We start from the raw sequence: 22277 nt of genomic DNA on the forward strand, positions 1-22277 counted from the left end.
ACCCACCACGTGGATTGCAGCAACTGGTTAGTCAGTCTGGGTAGCTATAGTAGGATTAGCAGTGGTGTCGAACCCGAGGAATAGAAGTGTAAATAGTTTAATAAACGTGTTGAAGTTATCTCCACGTCTGAACCTTCCTTTGTCAAGTGCACCACAAGGAAGCCGCTTATGTTACACCGAGAACATAACAAATCAGGCTCGACCGGGAAGAAACTCCCCAAGGCCCAAAATAAACGACTAAGTGTGGGAGGACCCGGGGTCTGGATCTCACCCAACAAGCCAGCCGGAAGCACCCTGCGAAACCTGCCCAAAATCACACACTTCTGGCACGATCCAACGGCCACGCGGTGCCCGAAAAACAGCTGGTCGCGGCACAGCCCGGCCAATAGAAGCCGGGAGACCCCGTTCACGGGATCTACCCGGCTCACCATGCCTCGCGAGATCTAACGCGACCTCGCGGGACGTTGCAATGTAAATCCAGCCCACTTTTTAGCAAACCTGCCCATGAGAGCGCGAGAGTAAGTCCCACTCTAATATGCAGTTTCCCGAGGTACTCGAGGCACCTTTCCCCTTCGCCTTGGAGACCTCGGGCAAGCTCCGTTCAGCACTGGTACCCACAGACAGGGACCAGACGGAAAGGCACTCGCGGGGGTCTCCCAGGAGGTCGGAGCCCCCCAGCTGCATGCCCTTTGGGCAGGGTGGTAGCCTGGCAATGCTGGTGCTCCCGCAGCACCCTGGCACTCAGGCAGTGCCACCTGTGTGCCAGCCTGGGACTGCCAAGACCGCCATTTTTTGCCGGGGGGCAATTGGGCCAGGGGTGCCCTGTGCAGGTGTTGGGGGATGTGTAGGGGGTCCGGGGACACTCCCTTAGAATTCACAGTGCAGAAGGAGGCCATTCCGCCCATACAGTCTGCACCGGCCCTAGGAAAGAGCATCCTACTTAATCCCACGCCTCCACACTACCATAACCCAGTAACCCCACCTAACCTTTGTTCATTAAGGGGCAATTTAGCACGGCCAAACCACCCAACCTGCACATCATTGGACTGTGGGAGGAAACCGGAGCACCCGGAGGAAACCCACGCACACACGGGGAGAACATGCAGACTCCACATAGAGAGGCACCCAAGCCGGAATCGAACCCGGGACCCTGGAGCTGTGAAACAGCCTAACAACTGTGCCACCATGCTGCCCATAGTGTGTTGGGGCTTGGGGGTCGGGGGTCGCGTCGGGGGCTTTAGTTTTCGGGCCGCCATTTAAAGATGGTGTCTGGACCGCTGCCTGTACTGAACAGTTCTGACAAGCGGAACTCCGTGGTGTAGAAAACGGGGCTATGTGCAGCCTCGGGTGCAAGTTCCCTCCTGAGGCCCCTTGTTGAATGTGAGTGGTGTTGTTTAGCCCATATGTCTCTCAGCGTAGGGCAACACGGTGGCATAGTGGTTAGCACTGCTGTCTACGGTGCTGAGGACCCGGGTCACTGTCCGTGTGGAGTTTGCACATTCTCCCCGTGTTTGCGTGGGTTTCACCCCCACAACCCAAAGATGTGCAGGGTAGGTGGATTGGCCACACTAAATTGTCCCTTAATTGGAAAAAAAATAATTGGGCACTCTAAAAAAATTTTTTTAATGTTTCTCAGCGCTGCGAGCACCGGGAAGCATGTGGCTTAAATGCGTTCGCTAAGGGGCTTTGTTACCATTTAGCTAATAGTCATTTTTGGGTGAATTCTGCCCATAGCTGTGAAACCCGTGGCGCAAATGTCCCAAAATTCACACTTAAATTGGATCCAAATTCGTACAATTTTCCCAGTTTTGTAACTGGAGTAAGTCTCCCATTTTGCTCTTCAAACCCCAGCCACCTCACCCCCAGCCCGCACACGGGAGGATAAATAACAGTGGGGGTATCGATTGCAAGAGGCAGGGCTGCAGAACTTGACAAGGTGCACCAAAGGTTACGAAGCCACCTGTGCTAAATTTATCAACTCCACTATTCAAAAAAGGAAAGAAAGACTCGCATTTAAACATGGCGCCTTTCCTGGCGTCTCACAGCCAATGAAGTGCGCTCAAAGTAGAGTGGCGCCAATTTGCACACAGCAAGGTCCCATGAACAGGAATGTCAGATCAGCTGATTGAGGGAGGGCCCAATGTTGGCCAGGACACCCGGGAGAGCTTCACCTGTTCCGAGAGCTTTGCAGTCCTTTGCGTTCACCCAACGGAGACTCGGTTGAACCATCTCATCAGAAGCGACACCTCCGGCAGTGCGGCACTCCCGGAGCACCCCACCAGAGTGTCGGTTTAGGTTTCGAAGCCCTCGGGCGGGAATCCGGCGTGGACATCAATGGAACCGGAAAGTCCCACACCGAGAGTGGGCTCGAACTCAGAGAATCATACAACCCCCGCAGTGCAGACGGAGGCTATTCGCCCCATCGCGTCTGCCACGACCCCCTGAAAGAGCACCCTACCCAAGCCCACTCCCCCGTCCTATCCCCATAACCCCGCCTAACCTGCACATCTTTGGACTGTGGGAGGAAACCGGAGCACCCGGAGGAAACCCACGCAGGCACGGGGGAGAACGTGCAGACTCCGCACACAGACAGTCACCCGAGGCTGGAATCGAACCCGGGTCCCTGGCACCGTGAGGCAGCCGTGCTAACCACTGTGCCACCGAAGCCGGCCAGCAACCTTCTGATTCAGACGCTGAATGCAGGAACACAGCTGACTCTCAAATACGTAACACAATATAGGGGAGCCCCAAAAAACGTGTCGTCACTGTATGTTAGAGAGCTCCTACTTAGCTGCACAAATAACAGGGAGGTCCAAACTGAACCTGTTCCTGTGTCACAAATACAAAAACACAGCACTGCTAAATAGCTCAAAGATCGCTCAAGATTCATCGTCCGTGTGAGTATGGGTTGATTCAACTCTGCGACCGGCTCGTGATACACAAGAGGCTATACGCACACATATATTTAATACACGGCACACAGCTCATATCAGCGTCTAAATGTGGCATTTTAAATCCCACGTGAGCATCACAAGAAGGAAACAAAGTTGAAAGAAAAAGTTCATCTGATCATAAAGTTGTTGAATGGAACATAGCAGTGAGCCGACAGTCGCTTTGAGTGGAAGACTGCTATCCAAGAAGCAGAAAAAAACTATTTTCCGACCTGACAGGCTAACATTATCACGTACCGTCACTTCGTCTCAGGCTTCACAGAACCGTTACGGGGCAGTAAGAGGTAATTCAGCCCATCACACCTGTGCCAGCTCTCCGAGTCAGCAATTCACCGACTGCCCTCCGCCACCTTCACCCCTTAGCCCCGCACGTTCCTTCCATTTCAGATAGTGATCCAACGTCCTCTTGAAGGCCTCCGTTGAACCTGCCTCCGCCACGCTCCCTAACAGCGCACTCCAGACCCTAACCGCTCGCTGCACCAAGAAAGTGTCTCCTCCCGTCTCCATTGCATCTTTTGCCAATCACCTTAAATCGGGGGGGGGGGGGGGGGGGGGGGTCTCGCTAGTTCTCCATCCTTCCCCCAGCGGGAACAGACTTCCCCTTTACCGTTTACCTACTTTGCAAAGAGATCACCCATAGTTCACCAGCGATTTATATTACTTTTTCTCATGTTTATCTCGTGATACGATCTGTAAACCCAACTCGTGCACATCTGTATATAGCTGAATTTAAAAGCTCACACATCCAGCTCAGCCCCAAGCCCTCAGGCAATGCATCAGCCCGTCCCCAGCCAGGTTGTAAAGCATGATCCTGAGGCACGGCAGAAAGGCAAAGACTCGAAAGCAAAAGCGTCTCCAACTGTGGGGTGGCGCGGTGGGGGCAGTGGTTGGCGCTGCTGCCTCGCGGCGCCGAGGACCCGGGCTCGATCCCGGCCCCCGGGGTCACTGTCCCGTGGTGGAGTTTGCACAGTCTCCCCAGTGTCTGCGTGGGTCTCACCCCCGCAACCCAAAAGGATGTGCGGGGAAGGCGGACTGGCCGCGCTAAACTGCCCACTGGTGGGGCCGGGGGGGGGGGGGGGGGGGGGGGGGGGGGGGGGAGGGTGGGGGGGGGGGGGGGGAAGAATTGGGTACTCTAAATTTATTTATTTTAAAGTTTCTCTGGTTGTCAGCTACAGGCTGCCTGTTGAGACAAACGTTGGACCCAAAGCGATAATGTGCTCAAATAGGCACATTTCCTATGGATAGCGGCAAAAGGGTAACATTAAATGACAGCCATGTGGCAGTGTGCAGCCCCCAAATAGTCATGCGGGCAGCACTGAAGTATGCGAGGAAGGGGATGAACCAAGACAGGTGAAGCAAGAGACCTTTTGTCTTTTAAAAGTTCGTTTGAGCGGTCTGTGCAACCTGAAACTATTGCGGGTTAAAGCAGGACCTTAATTCAGCAGTTATGCATTTTAGACTGGGCAGGACGTACATGGCTTCTGAGCGCGGGGCCCTGGGTGAAGGCCCCAGACTGTGGGAACTTACCGGTGCAAAACTGCAGCAGGGAGCTAGTGTCATACAAGCCGCCATAGCCAGCAATTCGATCCGCCATTGCCCCCTCTTTTTCTTCCACTCTCTTGTCAGAAAACAACAAAAAAAAAACCGCAAACAAAAGCTTTTCTTCCCTCCTTATTTCTACTTTCTGAGGCGCCTTCTGCAGCCTCCAGTTACCATAGCAACCGGCTCACTCCAGCTCCTTCACATGCCTTGGTAGGGAGAGAGAGAGAGAGAGAGAAAATTTCCTCGGTGTCTCCTGTGCCGAAAGATTCATATAAATGCCCTTGCTGCATCTTCTTCCTCCAAGGGTTCTGATCCCGCCAGCATCTTTGTTTTAAAAACGGATTGAGGGTGGTTCACGGAACCCCTATTTTCATTTAAATAGGCTCGTCAGATAGAGCACACCTCAGGATCCGATGAGATGCTTTCCTGCTCAAACTCCAGCTCTCGCCTTGCTCCATTCATTGCCGTCAGCCCATTGGCCAGCTACCTGCATCTGAGCCTAATTTATTAACAAGCTCTCGGCTTACTTCACCTCCTACCGGCCAATGAACTGCCGCTATCCTCACGCCCAGCCAAAGAGCTGAGGAACTAGGCGTGAAATCGGATTAAACCAGAGGAGCTTGATAAATGGCATTTGGTGACAACATTCAGCCACTTGAATGTTTGGGCTAGAAACCTCTCCTGCTGCTGCCTCCCTGCGTTAACCCTTTCACGGCCCGAGCGTTGGCGAAAGCAGCCCACCGTCACCCGGCAAAGGGCTGGCTTAGCACAGGGCTAAAGAGCTGGCTTTGAAAGCAGACCAAGGCAGTAGGGTTCAATTCCCGTACCAGCCTCCCCCGAACAGGCGCCGGAATCTGGCGACTAGCGGCTTTTCACAGTAACTTCATTTGAAGCCGACTTGTGACAATAAGCGATTTTCATTTCATTTCAAAGTGCAAGTTAAAGTAAGTTGTGGCCTCTTTTTCCCCCCCCCCGTTTGGTACCGCTTTGGTGGTTGCCTTCTAACGTTCCAAGGTATGAACGGCAGGGTGGCGCTGACGGGAGTGGGCGGGAAGCGGTCAGTGATTCTGACAGCGGAGGGCCGCTGAGTTGGCGAAAGAAACTCTTTGAAAATGGGAGCTCTTGGAAGGGGGGGGGGGCTAAACGACTGACGTTGTTGGTTCAGGCCACCGACCCACGGCTAACTTTTGGATCCGCTCGCCGCCAGTTTCTCACAATGGCGTTGTCACCCCTCACATTGTGCAGTGGGAAACATTCAAATAGAGGGAGGGAGGGAGGTGTGAAAGGTTCATTCGAGTAACGCCGTTTCCCCCACACATATCCCCCCCCCCCCCCCCCCCCCCCTCCCCGTTATTGCTCAGCCAGTAAGGTTCCAGGATTGGACCTCAGGAAGGGACGGAGCGAGAGCAGTGGTGTTACTTTGGCCCCCAGAATTAGGCAGGGACAAACTGAGCCAAGGCTCCTTGCTGGAAAGTGTGGAGGCCTGGGTGGAGAATAGGCCGGGGCCTGTAGGCATTGCCCACTCCTCCGGTCAAAGATCCCGGTGATCAGTCATTGGTGCAGCTCAGGGGTGAGTAATAGTCACTTGGGCAGAGTACTGAAGAGTCGGCCAATAATAATTGTCGTGATAAGCATCACTGTATATACACAAGGGGTTAATGTAAAAACACTACAACTAAGTAACCACTAGAGGGAGCACCAGAGATGTCATGACATGCAGACACACAACGAATGGGTCATTAGAACAGGACACAACCAATGGATAATCAGGACACCCAGAGGTGGCATCACCACAAGGGGGCACTACACGACCCATATAAAAAGGACAAGGCACACAGGCTCTGCCTCTTCCACCGGAAGAAACCAAGAGAGCAGGACAGGGTTGATTATCAGCAACATCTCACCCTAGCACATGGTCGAGAGCAAGCTTGTATAGTTAGCAGAATAGACTGAGTTACTAGAGGCAGATTTATAGAGTGTCAAACTCATTGAAGAGCATTGTTAATCGTTCAATAAATACGTTAAACTTATCTCCGAGACTGGAGCATCTTTCAGCAGAGCCGACATCAAGTGGCAGCTTATGTTACTCGCAGTAACATAACACAACAACAATAATAATAATCTTTACTGTCACAGGTAGGCTTACATTAACACTGCAATGACGTTGCTGTGAAAAGCCCCTAGTCACCACATTCCGGCGCCTGTTCGGGGACACAGAGGGAGAATTCAGAATGTCCAATTCACCCAACAAGCACGTCTTTCGGGACTTGTCGGAGGAAACCGGAGCGCCCGGAGGAAACCCACGCAGACACGGGGAGAACGTGCAGACTCCGCACAGGCAGTGACCCGAGCCGGGAATCGAACCCGGGACCCTGCCGCGGTGAAGCAGCAGTGCTAACCACTGTGCCACCGCGCCGCCTCTGTCCCAGTAAGGATTTAGCGGGAGTGAAAACGGACAAGGTAAAGTTACCAAGGTTACTCAGAATGATTTTTACCTGAGAAGGGAGCGTCAGCAATGTGAGAGAAAGACGTTTTTTTTTTTGTCTTTATTTCAGATCTTGAGCACCGGCAGTATTTTGAGTTTGCGCTGTTGCAGGGCATTGAATGGCACTCCCTGCGAGGTGCGTTACGAGGCAGATTCGATCGTGGCTTTCGAAAGAGAACAGAGTAATTATCTGAAGAGAAACATTTCCACGGGGCTATGGGGGAGAAAGGCAAGGGAAGTGGGATCAGGGGAAATGCTCCATGGGAGCGGGCATGGCTCGGAAGGGCTGAATGGACATTTGTTTGGAGAGGAGGGGCTCGAGACCCCAATACAGACCTGTGCGTGGCAGGGTCTATCGGGACACCAGTGACACAATGGGGCGGCACATTACAGGGTTTGGGGAGGAGGGAGGGAGGAGGATAGCTCACCAGCAACCCCCCCCCCCCCCCCCCCGCCCATGCCAACTCTATTCTGGCTTGCCGACAGGCTCAATTTACCCTCGATTATTTATTTCAGTACGGCAGCAGACTGCAGATTTCGACATCCGCCCACCTACCGTACTATGGGACGGGCCCGGAGGGTCAGTGGGTCGGCGGTGGCATGGGCACCCGCCCGAAAACACCTGCCGAAAACATGCCCAGCGGGACACAGAAAATCCAGCCCACCACTTTCCCCATTCATTATCGTACGGCTTACGGCGTTACCCGTCACTCACAGCGCCAGGGAACCGGGTTCGATCCCGGCCTTGGGTGGCTGTCTGTGCGGAGTCTGCATGTTCTCCCCGTGTGTGCGTGGGTTTCCTCCGGGTGCTCCGGTTTCCTCCCACAGTCCAAAGACGTGCAGGTTAGGTGGATAGGCCGTGATAAATTGCCCTTAGTGTCCAAGGATGTGCAGGTTATTTTTATTCGTTCATGGGGCGAGGGCGTCGCCAGCTGTGCCAGCATTTATTGCCCATCCCTAATTGCCCTTGAGAGGGAGCAGTTAAGCGTCAACCACATTGTTGTGGGTCTGGAGTCACCTGTAGGCCAGACCGGGTAAGGACAGCAGATTTCGTTCCCTAAAGGACTTTAGTGGAGCAGATGGGTTTTTACAACAATCGACAATGGTTTCATGGTCATCTTTTATTCCAGATTTTTATTGAATTCACATTTCACCATCGGCAGGAGTGGGATTCGAACCTGGATCTCCAGAACATTACTCTGGGTCTCTGGTTTACTAGTCCAGAAACAATCCCAATGCGCCACTGCCTCTGTTATGGGGGTTATGGGGATAGGGCGGGATGGGTGGGGGAGTGGACCTGGGTAGAATGCTCTTTCGGAGGGTCGGCGCACAGATATTCGGCTGAATGGCATCCTTCTGAACTGTAGGGATTCTTTGATTCGAGCAAGCAGAACTCTCTACTAACTGGAGTTTCCAATATTCTGCTAATATGAATTTGCCAATTAGAAAGTTATTCAGAACCTGTACATGCATATATCATTTATGCTTCAGAATCATCATGGAATTCCTACAGTGCAGAGGTACGCCATTCGGCCCATCCAAGTTTGTACCTACCCTCTGAAAGATCACCCTACCTAGGCCCACACCTCCCCATAACCCAGTAACCCCACCTAACCTTCAGCACACGATGGGCGGGATTGTCCGATTCCCCCCCCCCCCCCGGCAGGCCGGTGAATCGGCGGGGGCGGTGTGAATCCCGCCCCCACCGGCTGCCTGGGTTAGTGTATATGACTGCTGCAGTCACGTTTTTAAATCAATCATAGTTTGAAAGACAACTAAGATTTTAGGAGCCAGAGATGCGATTAAGCCATCGTAAAAAGCTTGGGCTAATGGCGTTTTGTTTTGATTAAGGGGATTCCCTGTGGAGTTAATTAGATTTCTGCTTGGTATGGTGGTACCGTTGTTGGGTGGAGCTAGGCCACCAGGCATTTTGAGAAAGCAGCTCAGTTCTGAACTGAATAAGGGCGGCATGTGGCGCAGTGGTTAGCACTGGGACTGCGGCGCTGAGGACCCGGGTTCGAATCCCGGCCCTGGGTCATTGTCCGTGTGGTGTTGCACATTCTCCCCATGTCTGCTTGGGCCTGACCCCCACAACACAAAGATGTGCAGGTTAGGTGGATTGGCCACGCTAAATTGCCCCTTAATTGGAGAAAAAAATAATTGGGTACTTCTAAATTTATTTTAAACAAAGAAAAAGTTCTGAACTGAATGAAGCTGTGTTCAGGAGAGAAGCAGGTTTGCTCTCACTGAGTCCAGTTTTAAGAGATTAACAGTCTTTAAAGCAGTGCCGACTTGTCTGAGAACAAGGGGGAGCTGAAAGAAGCTGAGGAGCATTTTCTGAAGACACACACCGAGAGTTTCTGCATGGGTCTGACAGGAGTCAGATCTTGTCTTTAAAGCAGTGTCAAAAGATCTCTCTTTCTCAAAGAATATCTCTGTAAGGCAACAATGTTCCCAATGTTGGGGACGTCCAGAACTAGGGCCACAGCCTAAGAATAAGGGGTCAGCCATTCGGGACTGGGATGAGGAAGAACTTCTTCTCTCAGAGATATGGGATTCTCTACCACAGAAAGCTGTTGGGGCCAGTTCATTGGATATATTCAAGAGGGAGCTAAGGGGCAGCACGGTGGTGCAGTGGTTAGCACTGATGCCTCACGGCACCGAGGTCTCAGGCTCGATCCCGGCCCTGGGTCACTATCCGTGTGGAGTTTGCACATTCTCCCCTTGTCTGCGTGGGTTTCGCCCCCACAACCCAAAGATGTGCAGGGTAGGTGAATTGGCCGCGCTAAATTGCCCCTTAATTGGAAAAAACGAATTGGGTACTCTAAATTTTTAAGAAAAAAGAGGGAGCTGGACGTGGCCCTTGTGGCTAAAGGGATCTGGAGAGAAAGCCGGAATGGGATACTGAATTGGCATGCTCAGCCACGATCATATTGAATGGTGTTGCAGGCTCGAAGGGCCAAAGGGCCTACTCCTGCTTTCTATGTTCCTAATTCCTATGTGCAATTGGTGGTTAACAGTGAGAGCTCAGGTGTTTTCTTTTCTTGTTGTTTAAGTGGGAATAAAGATAGCAGTTAAGGGTATTGTATTCACTGCATTGAGCAGTATTGTTCAGGGGATAATTACAAGTTATTTTCTGGGGGGATGTTACAGATATTCTAATACCGTGTTGGTAATAAAGTTTGTCTCAATAAACCATCTCCCCATTTTGTGTGAAATCGCTCCTTTCCTCACAGTCGTACAAAATTAAAATAAAATATTGGGGTTTCTGTCCAGTCTCTGAGCCACTGTTGGGGTTTGATCCGGGATTGTAACACTGACCAGCCATCAGGTGCATGCAAACGGTTGAAAGTAAATAACAAAATACAAGCACCCCGGGTAACAGGCTGTGTTTGGTGATGTTACCGCAGCTCCCACGAAAATCATTCGCTCCTCCCGGTCAATTCTCCTGAGGACTTCACAAACAAAGGGATTCTGAACAGGCAAAACGGTTTTGTCCGCCAGGTTTCTGCTTGACACCCGATATGGTCAGACTTCCCTGAACTGTTTGACTTTCTTTATCAGCTGGTGCAGACTCCGGAATGTGCTGATGCCTATGATGGGGGTGGAGGCGAAGAGTCTGATTTCTGTTACAATCCGCACGAGACCCACGTGGAGAGACCAATCAGGGGCGGTGGGGGCCAATCAGCGGAGTAACTGGGCTCCAGGTGAGTGCCGGGCCTGTGTAGTCCCGGCTGGGACCTGAAGAGTTGTGTAAATACTTTGCTTTGTAATAAACCAGTTTTCTTTCCACCCCTCGTTTGGACTCCTCTGTGGCCACAAAAATTTCAGGAAGAAAGTTGGACGGCACGCGAGGGAAATAAATACACCGGTTGTCAGGGCGACGGGGAACGGGATTAGCTGAATTGCCCAAGAGAGACAGCTGGTATACACTTGGTGGGCCAAATGGCCTTCTTCCTTGCTGTAATGACCATGACACACGGCTGGAGGCCCACCTGGCCAAGCAATATACTCCCTCCATGTATACCAAAACATATCTGTGAATGTGAGTTCTTCAAAATGCATGATAGAAACTAGAGAAATAGTGAAAGGCCCAATAGGTTTAGCAACTGACTGAAGTAGGGAACTCTTAATGACCCAAAGGCATGTTCACAGGGCAGGGGAAAAGCCAGCATTTATTGTCCATTCCTAATGACCCTTGAGAACGTGGTAGTTTTTTTTGTTATTCATTCACGGGATGGGGGGGGTCGCTGGGCCGGGCCCAGCATTTGTTGCCCATCCCTAATTGCCCTCGAACTGAGTGTCGCGCTCGGCCAGCCCACGGTCAACCCCATCGCTGCGGGTCTGGAGTCACGTGTAGGCCAGACCGGGTAAGGACGGCAGATTTCCTTCCCGAAAGGGACATTAGTGAACCAGGTGGGGTTTTTATGACAATCGACAAGAGTTTCATGGACGCCATCAGACTTTTCATTCCAGATTTTTATTGAATTCAAACTTCACCAGCTGCCGAGGTGGGATTCGAACCCGTGTTCCCCCAGAGCGTTAGCCTGAGGCCTCTGGGGGATGGATTCTCTCTTCCCACCGCTCATCAGTGGGATTTCCCGTTGAAGCCACACTACACCGCTGGGAAACCTACGGACGGGGGTGAATTGCCAGAGGGAGATGGGAATCCCAACTGCCTGGATTACTCGTGCAGTGACACTATCACCACGCCACCGTCTCAAGTTGTTGAAGTCCATGTACTGTAGGTAGACCCTTTCTCCACCCCCTTCCTAATTACTCATCGATGCTGGGGCCTACAGTAAGGGGCCCTTACACAGCTCCAGTTTCTTTGTCAGCCTTGGCTCAGCTTGCCTCCGAGTCACAAGGTTTGTGGGTTCAAGTCCCACTCCGGGACGCACACACACACACACACACAAGAATCAGGGTCAAACTGCAGTGTGGTACTCAGAGAATGAGATGTTAAACAGGGACCCCATCTGCCGACTCGAGGAGATGCAAAAGATCCCACAGGATTATTTGGAAGAAGAGCAGGGCAGTTTTCCCCGGTTTCCTGGCCAATATATATCCCTCAATCAACATGACAAGAAACTCGTTCTGGTGATCAACATGAGGGGAAAACATACTGACCTCATGCTCACCAACATGCTTGCCGCAGGTGCAGCTGGTCGTGGCTGTACTGGTAGGAGTGACACCCGCACGGTCCTTGTGGAGACGGAGTCCCATCTTCACACTGAGGGTGCCGCCGTGCTAAATGGGTTAACTGTCAAATAGATCTAGCAAGTCAAGACTGGGCATCCGTGAGGCAACAGCAGAATTGTACCCAACTACAATCTGTAACCTTCATAGTCCATCACATCCCTCACTCTACCGTTACCTCCAAGCCAGGCAATCAACCCTGGTTCAGTGAAGGGTGCAGGAGGACAGGCCCGGAGCAGCCCCAGACATACTTAAAAATGAGGTGTCAACGGGCGGCGCGGTAGCACAGCGGTTAGCACTGTTGCTTCACAGCGCCGGGGTCTCGGGTTCGATTCCCGGCTTGGGTCACTGTCTGTGCGGAATCTGCACGTTCTCCCCCCGTGTCTGCGTGGGTTTCCTCCGGGCGCTCCGGTTTCCTCCCACAAGTCCTGAAAGACGCGCTTGTTAGGTGAATTGGACATTCTGAATTCTCCCTCCGTGTGCCCGAACAGGCGCCAGAATGTGGCGACGAGGGGATTTTCACAAGAAGTTCTTTGCAGTGTTAATGTAGGCCTATTGGTGACAATAAAGATTATTATTACTACTACATGGTGAAGCCACAACACAAGACCGCTTGCCTGCCAAACAACTGAAGCAGCAAGTGACAGATAGAGCTGAGCAATTACACAATCAACAGATAGAATCATAGAATTTATAGTGCAGAAGGAGGCCATTTGGCCCATTGAGTCTGCACCGGCCCTTGGAACGAGCACCCAAAGTAAGCCCACGCCTCCACCCTAACCCCACCTCACCTTTTTTGGACACTAAGGGCAATTTATCACGGCCAATCCACCTAACCTGCGCATCTTTGGACTGTGGGAGGAAACCGGAGCACCCGGAGGAAACCCACGCAGACACGGGGAGAACGTGCAAACACCGCACAGACAGTGACCCGAGGCCTGAAATTAACCTGGGTCCCCGGAGGTGGGAGGCAGCAGTGCTAACCTGAGGAATTCCTCAGGGTAGTGTGCTAGGCCCAACCATCTTCAGCTGCTTCATCAATGACTGTTGCCACCTAAAATGGCTGATTCCCTATTAATTTGGCCAAAACCCAATTTAAAATGGCTAACCGAAAAGGCTGATGGGAAAAGCAGCCAACAGGACACAAACGGACAGCTGCAGACAGAATAGCATATTCGGCTCTGGGGAAGTCGGCCCAGATCGATACTCAAGACCATTAGCAGCACATCAACCCAGACATCTGCAGTTTAATCGGCTATCCCCGGGAACAATTGCAACATATTAGCAATTGAATACCGGGCCAGACCTGTCGGCGCCTGCAGTGGCCGAAACGAAGACAGGTGAACGACCACCCCCCCGATCGAGGAATCGCCCCATTATTGGAGCATATCGAACCCAGTGATTGGGAACAAGTCCAATCACTTGGGACTCAGGGTCAAGGGCCGCCCCGAGAGGCGGGAAGCCCCGGGACCCTATAAAGTGAGGGGCCAAGTTCAGATCGCTCTCTCTCTCCCTTCTTCTCCTGCTCGCCACCTTCGCAAGAACATCGACCAGAAACTGTAAGTTTGACTCCAGCGATCGCTACCCGATAGAGACTCCTAGCCATCGACCCGTATCGGCCTTTTAAATCCCGCGGGCCAGATCCGATTCGATAAGCCATTTGTTTCCCTGACCTGGTGGGCCCTTCCCAAAGTTAAGTATTGGCCAGTAGTGGTAGGTTTCGATATAGACAGTAGGATTATTGTGTAAGCATTTATTGTTGTACATAATAAATGACCGTTGATTTCAATCTTACTAAGCGGTGTGTTGACTTATTAATCATAACTCGAGCTTGAACCACGTGGCGGTATCAGAAAGATACCTGGCGACTCGTGAGCAAAGGTGACATAATCAGAGCTAATAAAACTAAAGCTAAAAAGAGCAACATGACCTTCCTTCCATCATAAGGTCAGAAGTGGGGATGTTCGCCGATGACTGCACAATGTTCAGCACCATTCGCAACTCCTCAGATAATGAAACAGTTCGTATCCAAACGCAGCAAGACCTGGATAATTGGGTTGACAAGTGGCAAGTTACATTCGCGTCACAGCAGGGTCAGGAAATGGCCCTCTCCAACAAGAGAGGACCTAACTATTGCCCCATGGCATTCAATGGCATTATCGTCACGATCAACATCCTGGAGGTTACCATTGACTAAAAACTCAACTGGACCAGCTGAATAAATACTGTGGCTACAAGAGCGGGTCCGAGGTTGGGAATCCTGTGGCAAGTCAGGAATGTGATGGAATACTCTCCACTTACCTGGATGGGAGTGACTCGAACAACACAAGGAGCTCAACACCATCCAGACAAAAAGCAGCTCAGTTGGTTGACACTCCTTCCTCAAACATTCACCCCCCTCCACAACCAACGCACAGTGGCAGCCGTCTGTACCATCTACAAGATGCACCACAGCAACTCACCAAGGCTCCTTAGACAGCACCTTCCAAACCCACAGCCGCTGCCATCTAGAAGGACAAGAAACATGGGAACCCTGCCATTTGGAAGTTCCCGCCCCCCCCCCCCCCCCCCTCCCGAGCCACTCACCACCCTAACTTGGAAATATATCGGCCGTTCCTTCACTGTCGCTGGCTCAAAATCCCGGAACTCCCTCCCCAACAGCACTGTGGGTGTACCTACACCATACAGGCTGCAGCGGGTTAAAGAAGGCGGCTCACCCCCATCCTCTCAAGGGGCAATTAGGGCGGGGCAATAAATGCTGGTCTGGCCAGCGACGGCCACATCCCGTGAATAAAAAACGAACTATCTGAGCCTTAAAACCATAAGGTGCAAAGTTTCAATCAAAACCCGCTCAGCGACCAAAGCTTAAGGTGAAATATCCCAGTATGAAATCAGAAATAAAAAACAACAGCGATTTCGCTGCGTCTAAACATGCATGCAGGTGTATAACTTGTGCAGAACAGCATGATGATGCATGGCAATTTAAGGCAAAATAATTAAGAAGTAATATTTCCAATTACGAGCTCCTGCCATTATTATATGTGACGGAGAAAAAAAGCTTTTGTCTCCCAGCCTGTTCCGACCTGACAACGTGATGCAAATTAGCTTATCGAGGGGTTTATAACAGCACCTGACTTTCCTCAATTGATTCGTAGACTGACAACACACTCCAACTCAGCTGTACACTTGACAGATAAAATACTTGAAAATGCTTGAGTTTTCTGGTAATGACATTAAAATGATATAAGTCACAGTCGCATTAAGAAAGAGGTGTTTTTTCGCAGTGTGTAGCAGCAGTCAGGACAATAAATTTCTAGTTTACTTGAAGCGATATTAGCATATTCTGTCATTCGGTGCAAATAAATCCTCAGGGAATGATTACCGCAGATTCCCATGTTAAGGATCTTACTTCAGGCCATCAATCCAAAACTCTTAATTACAATTTAATTCAATTGTTCAGTGTTCGTTTTCAATGGCAATGTGGCACGGACAAGAGATTCAAGGCTTCAAGGGAAGTGTCAAAAAACAACTTACATTAATATAGCGCCTTCAAAGCGCTTCACGGGAACAGTATAATCAAGGTTTGACACCGAGGGCAGCACGGTGGCACAGTGGTTAGCACTGCTGCCTCACGGCGCTGAGGTCCCAGGTTCGATCCAGGCTCTGGGTCACTGTCCGTGTGGGGTTTGCACATTCTCCCCGTGTCTGCGTGGGATTCGCCCCCACAACCCAGGGTAGGTGGATTGGCCACGCTAAATTGTCCCTTAATTGGGGGAAATGAATTGGGTACACTAAATTTATTAAAAAATAGGTTTGACACAAGGCCACCTACTGCACATCCTCCCCCGTGTCTGCGTGGGTTTCCTCCGGGTGCTCTGGTTTCCTCCCGCAGTCCAAAGATGTGCGGGTTAGGTGGATTGGCCGTGATAAATTGCCCTTAGTGTCCAAAATTGCCCTTAGTGTTGGGTGGGGTTACTGGGTTATGGGGATAGGGTGGAGGTGCTGACCTTGGGTAGGGCGCTCTTTCCAAGAGCCGGTGCAGACTCGATGGGCCGAATGACCTCCTTCTGCACTGTAAATTCTATGATAAAGGAGATATCAGGTCAGGTGACCAAAATCTTGGTCAAGAAAGTGGGGTTTATTTTCTTCGCGCACCTGGTGGTGCAATAAGGCAGACTTCCATCCATTGCCTTAGCTGGTTTTTCCTGGAAAGAGTCGCTAGCCCATCACCAGAGGGTTATAGCTTGAGGGGCACCACTCCACATCTAGCATGGCTGATCGGGAAACTCTCCCTGCCGCCTGCATCATGGTGGAAGGACTTTGCAGGTTGATGCTCAACCCGTTTGGCTGCGTTATGCGCGCCCCTGGCAGGTTTTAAGGAGGGGAGTGAGGGGGGGAGAGAGAGGCAGAGAGAGATGGAGTGGTTTGGGAAGGGAATTCCAGAACTTGGAGCCCAGGCAGCTGATGGGACGGTTGCCAATGGTGGAGCGATGAAAATCGGGAAAAGGGAATGAGAAAGGGAAGAGTGAGCAGAGGAGAGTGAACCACTGGGTTTTCATATCGATCGTGGAACGGAATGAAGGGAAGGCAAAGAGAACAGACAAAAGGTGGTGGGGTTGGGCGGGGGGCGGGGGGGGGGGGGGGGGAGGGTAAGCGGGACAAGGACAAAGAACAAGGAAGAGTGTCAAACGGCAAACAGGTTGGAAAGAATGAAAAATTGAGATTTATATAGCCATGTCCCAGAATTCAGGATTTTCAAAGTGATTTATGACCAGTGATGTGCTGTAATGTAGGAAACGCAACAGGCTAATTGTGCACAGCAAGATCCCACACACCAATGTGATAATGACCAGATGATCATTTACTGTACGTGATGCTGAATGAGAATTCAAAATTGACCAGGACACTGGGGATAAACGCCTGCTCTTCATCAAAAGAGCTCCATGGAATCTTTTGCGCCCGTCTGTTCGAGCGAGCAGGGCCTCGCTTTTAACGTCTCAGCTGAAAGCAGCACCTCTGTCAGTGCAGCACACCCTCAGTACTGCACTGGAGTGTCAGCATTTTAAAAAAAATTTAGAGTATCCGATTAATTTTTTCCAATTGAGGGGCAATTTAGCGTGGCCAATCCACTTACCTTGCACATCTTTTCGGTTGTGGGGGCGAAACCCACGCAGACACGGGGAGAATGTGCAAACTCCACACGGACAGTGACCCAGAGCCGGGATCGAACCTGGGACCTCGGCGCCGTGAGACTGCAGTGCTAACCCACTGCGCCACCGTGCTGCCCAAGTGTCAGCTTTGATCTTTGCCGCCAAGTCCTGGAGTGGGACTTGAACCCACAACCTCTGACTCGGAGATGAGCGGGAGCTATCGTCTCAGGCAAAGCTGTGGACACCTAAAGAATATTACAAAAACAGTAGATTTGTACGGTTGGATTCTCAGGTAGGAGATGAGGAACCCCTGAACTCACAGACCGTCTCCGTTAAGGAGACCCCAGCCACCGGGGAGGCGGGGCTTGGTATGGAGTCGGTCCTGCCGCTGCTGGAGACAGGCCCAAGGGTGGCAAACGAGGCAGGCGAATGGTTGGCTAGAAGGCCCACCTCCCTTTACTGAGACATCGGCCAAACCCTTGGGTCCCTCAATCAGGGACGGATGGGGTATGCCTTTTGGGCCTCCAGCATGGCAAGTCTGCCACTCGGCAGAACACATCCGGTGGCGGAATGAGACCCCAAAGTGAGCATTAGGTGGCCATTTAAGGCCCTCAGTTGGCAGTGGGGCAAGAAGGCCATCCACATGTCTTCTTGCTCCAGGCTTAATCGGGGTAGAGGCGGGAAAGCTGCGGTACCCCTGCCTGTCACCTTCCACCCAATTAAATACCCCCCACCATCAAACTTGCCTCGGGAGAGGGCATTAAATTCCGCCCTATATCAGAGAGAAATTACAATATGAAGAGATGTAAGGCTGCTGTGAGTTATATAAATGTTAGCGCTCCAATGATATAAGGGGCACAGATTTGGGTTAATTCCCTCACTCCGCTGAATGGGGAATCTCCAGCGTGATGTCAAAAAACTCCCAACCCCCTGTGGTCAACATGCACGTCCAATGAGGGGAATGCTTTGAGGGAACAATTATAGGTTCATCAGACATCCAAAGAGCGGTAAGTTATCAAATGTGGTTCTGGAGCAGGGCATTTAAAGAGAACACGGAGCAACAAAGAAACTCTGAGGTGGAAGAGGGAAGATTGTTCATGAAATATCATCAAAGGGTTTGAATTGGCCACATTCTAAAGCACAGGAACTTGCTGAGGGAAGGTCAGAGGGATGTAGATCGAGAAAGAGAATGATGATTTGAGGCAATTTGAAAATGGGAGGCTCCTACCAACAACTAAAGGACTACGAGAAGTGAAAAATAAGCTGCAAACCCACCATTAGATCATTACTACTACTACTACAGAATGTAGGAGGCCTTGGGGGGCAATGGGATAACGTCTCTGTCTCCGAACCGGAAGCTCCGGGTTCATACATAGAAACATACACAGAAAATAGGAGCAGGAGGAGGCCATTCAGCCCTTTGATGCTGCTCCGCCTTTCATTATGATCATGGCTGATCATCAAGTTCAATACCCTGATCCCACCTGCCCCCATATCTTTCGATCCCTTTAGCCCCAAGAGCTGTATCTAATTCCTACTTGAAATTACACAGCGTTTTGGCCTCAACTACTTTCTGTGGTAGCGAATTCCACAGATTCACCACTCTCTGGGTGAAGAAATTTCTCCTCACCTCAGTCCTAAAAGGTTTACCCCTTACGTTTGTTATGGGTGAGTTGTTTTCAGAACCCCAAAATGTATCATGGAGTTCAACCAACCTCCCCCTTTAATGGTTGTTGCTTTTGAAGCACATGGCTTGTTCTCCAGGTGTGATATTACAATTATAGACACGTGGTTTTTAACACAAAACAATGTTTATTCCATGAACTCAACTTAAACTTTTAAATAAACATTGGATCCCTTTCTTCAAAGATAACCCCGAAAATAATACAACACTAAATAATCCATCAAAATGGTTCTTCAAACATCAAAAAGGCTTCAAACCTTCAAAACAGTAACACACCAGGTCACAGAATATATATATTTTCTGTTGGATGGTAGAGATATATCAGCTTGGTTGACTTCAGCTCCAGCACCTTGCTTTTCTTCCTGCAGCTCTCTGGAAACACACAGACACACACAAGCTGCTTTCTCAAACTGAAACCAAAAGCAGAAGTGAGCTCGGCTCCCCCCACCCTGTGACATCACTTCAGTAATATGAGCAGCTTCATTTGTTAAAGGTACATTTCTTCAACATCCAATTCTTAAAGGCACTCTCGCATGACATGTTCAAACTATGACCCCTAGTTCTGGACTCCATTGGGAACATTCTTTCTGAATCTATCGTGTCTAATCCTGTTAGAATTTTATACGTTTCTCCAATCTCCAACTAAGTCCCACTCCCAAGGACTTCACTGCCAAGGAAGGTGCGTTCATAACATGGCCAAACAAGTTGAGTCTCAACCTGTAAAATCCTTCCAATTCTGATGGCTGGCGGTAAGAGTGGCAAAGATTCCTGGTCAGCCACGCTTGATGTGGACTGGCATCAAGCTATAAATCTCTGGCAACAGACTAGTGACCTGTTCCAGGAATAACTCGCTATGGAAGCAGACAAACATCTTATTTAGTGCACCACTAGGGTGGGAAGAGAATTGGGGACTCGCCAATGTCCTTTAGGGGTGGAAACCTGCCTCCTTTGCTTGGACCAATGCTTGGCCTACATGTGACTCCAGATCCACACCAATGTGGTGTGACTTTTAACTGCCCGCTGAAGTGGCCCGGCAAGCTACTCTGCACAGTTGTAGGAGCCTCACTACCAATTACTGAGGGCAATTAGGCTTTGAAAATGATGCTGGCCCTGTTAGTGAAGCTCCTAGTCCAAGAACGAATTTTTTAAAAGAGCCATCTCCTCACAGGGGCAGAAAACTGGAAGGAGAGACGTCCGAGGGCCACGGAGCAAGCAGTTAACTGGTGGAACAATTCAGATGCCACTCACCACCCTGATTTGGAAATATATCGGCCGTTCCTTCACTGCCGCTGGGTCAAAATCCTGGAACCAACTCCCCAACAGCACTGTGGGTGTACCTACACCACAGGGGCTGCAGCGGTTCAAGGAGGGAGCTCCCCACCACCTTCTCGAGGGCAATTAGGGATGGGGAACAAATATTGGTCTAGCCTTGAATACATTTTTTAAAAATCTGTTTATTGGTTATAATTGGTGCAGGGAAAAAGAGGAACCTTTACTCTTGAAAGTAAGGTTGAATCTAGCTCATATTTAGATATCCTAAACTAAGTGAAGATTGGCATGAATAGCAATTCCTATCATTTGTAAATGACGCAGTCTATTTTTAGTTATTACTAGTAGATGTCCTCTGGTTATGTTCATGGGGAGTCAGTGAATATGCTGTTTCGCAGTCGTGTGCAGCAAAGGAAAGTGTTTCAGGAAGCTCGTTCTGTAAATATGATGGTTAATACATTTTCAGGGAATTTCCTTCATGGTCCTTCCGAGCAGCCGCCGGAGGTTCAGTGGGCACCTGATTTATGTGATGTACCCACAGTTTCCTTTGAAGTCACGATGACCGACTGGGAGAACCATTGCGGAAATTCACAGAAATTTATACCGAAGAATTAATTTATATCGAGCCTTTCATGACCTCAGGACATTCCCACGTTCTGCCGAAGTGCTGTGACTGTTGTAAGGCAGGAAACGGGATGCCCGACTGACATAAAGCAAAGTCCTGCAAACAGCACTGAAATTAATGGTCAGTAGAATGTGGCGGAGTTCGATTCAATCGAGGCATGAAGGAGAGAATTTAATTATTACTGGAAAATTATGATTGTGCGGGGCACGTGGAGAAGGTGGCGGAATGGCGTCGAGTTGTAATTCGGAGAGTCCGGGCAGACATGACAGGCCGAATGTCCTCCTTCTGTCCTGTACCAGTTCTGCATCATAATTGTTTCAGTAACGCTGTGCTGTATATTCTATGAAATTTGCCTTGAGAGATAAAAGAAAATGATTTCCATTTATTTGGAGCCTTCCGTGACCATGTTGTACTCCAAAGTGTTTCATAGATAATGAAGGATTTTTGAAGTGGAGTCACTGGTGTGTTGTAGAAAACACGGCAACCAATTTGCGCACAGTGACCTCCCACAAACAGTGACCTGGATATTAACCAGATAACCTGGGCTGGATTCACCATTTCTGAGACTAAGTGTTGACACCAGTGGAGGAACTGTGGCGTTTTACGACAAAAGAATTGGCACCGACCCCTCACCGATCCTGTGACTGGTGAAGGGCTAGCAACTGGGCTGAGTGAAACTCCCGGCTCCCATGATATAAACGTCTGGAGAATGGCCGGGTCCATGGCCGTGCATGTGCACGACAGCGATCGGCAGAGGTCACGCCGTAAAATATGGCGCCGGCCATGTGCAGACCCCACCTGCCAGATAGTGCCCCCATAGCCACCACTCATCAGTCCCCCCAGCCCTCGCGGAAGCCCACCTGGCCAGCAGCACGGCTCCCGCCCGACTGTGGCGGCACAGTCCACAGCCACCACGCCAGGTTCCCGACCGCTGAGGCCACACATCAACCGCGCGGTCTGGAACTCGGCCCGTCGGGGCGGAGCATCGGGGGAGGGCCTTCAGGTGACGCGCCAACGCCATTCCAACTGCATGCAGCGGGATGATGCCAATTTGGAGGGGGAATAGGATACAAAGCCTGCGTCAAACAGGCGGCGCCCCCGATTTGTGCGTCAGGAGGGATTCTCCACCCGCTCGCCGATTACGAAATCGGCGTCGGGAGCGGTGAATCCCACCCCCTTGCTCCCCCCCCCCCCCACCGGCTGCCCAGGAGCACAGACGGGGTCTCGGTTTAATGTATCATCCAAACGTTCACACATCCGGCAGTGTAGCACTCCCTCACTTGGAGCGTCAACTGAGATTTAAGGGTCTTCGAGGTCGAGCTTTGAATCTACAAGCTTCGGACTCAGGAGGGCAGTGTGTTATTCCTAAATG

The 22277-nt window shown here is 50.7% G+C and overlaps 1 protein-coding gene across 1 annotated transcript in view; it reads right to left on the reverse strand.

Annotated features, from left to right (window-relative positions):
* Nucleotides 1–4978, reverse strand: part of LOC140402360 (echinoderm microtubule-associated protein-like 1) — a 119135-nt gene extending 114157 nt beyond the window's left edge. Inside the window, exon 1 of the mRNA XM_072490086.1 lies at nt 4479–4978. Coding sequence (XP_072346187.1) covers nt 4479–4545 — 67 coding nt within the window. The 5' untranslated portion in view covers nt 4546–4978. The remainder of the gene's footprint in view (nt 1–4478) is intronic.
* Nucleotides 4979–22277: the final 17299 nt, after the last annotated feature.

This window comes from Scyliorhinus torazame, chromosome 25 (genome assembly GCF_047496885.1).
Source record: "Scyliorhinus torazame isolate Kashiwa2021f chromosome 25, sScyTor2.1, whole genome shotgun sequence".
NCBI lineage: Eukaryota > Metazoa > Chordata > Chondrichthyes > Carcharhiniformes > Scyliorhinidae > Scyliorhinus > Scyliorhinus torazame.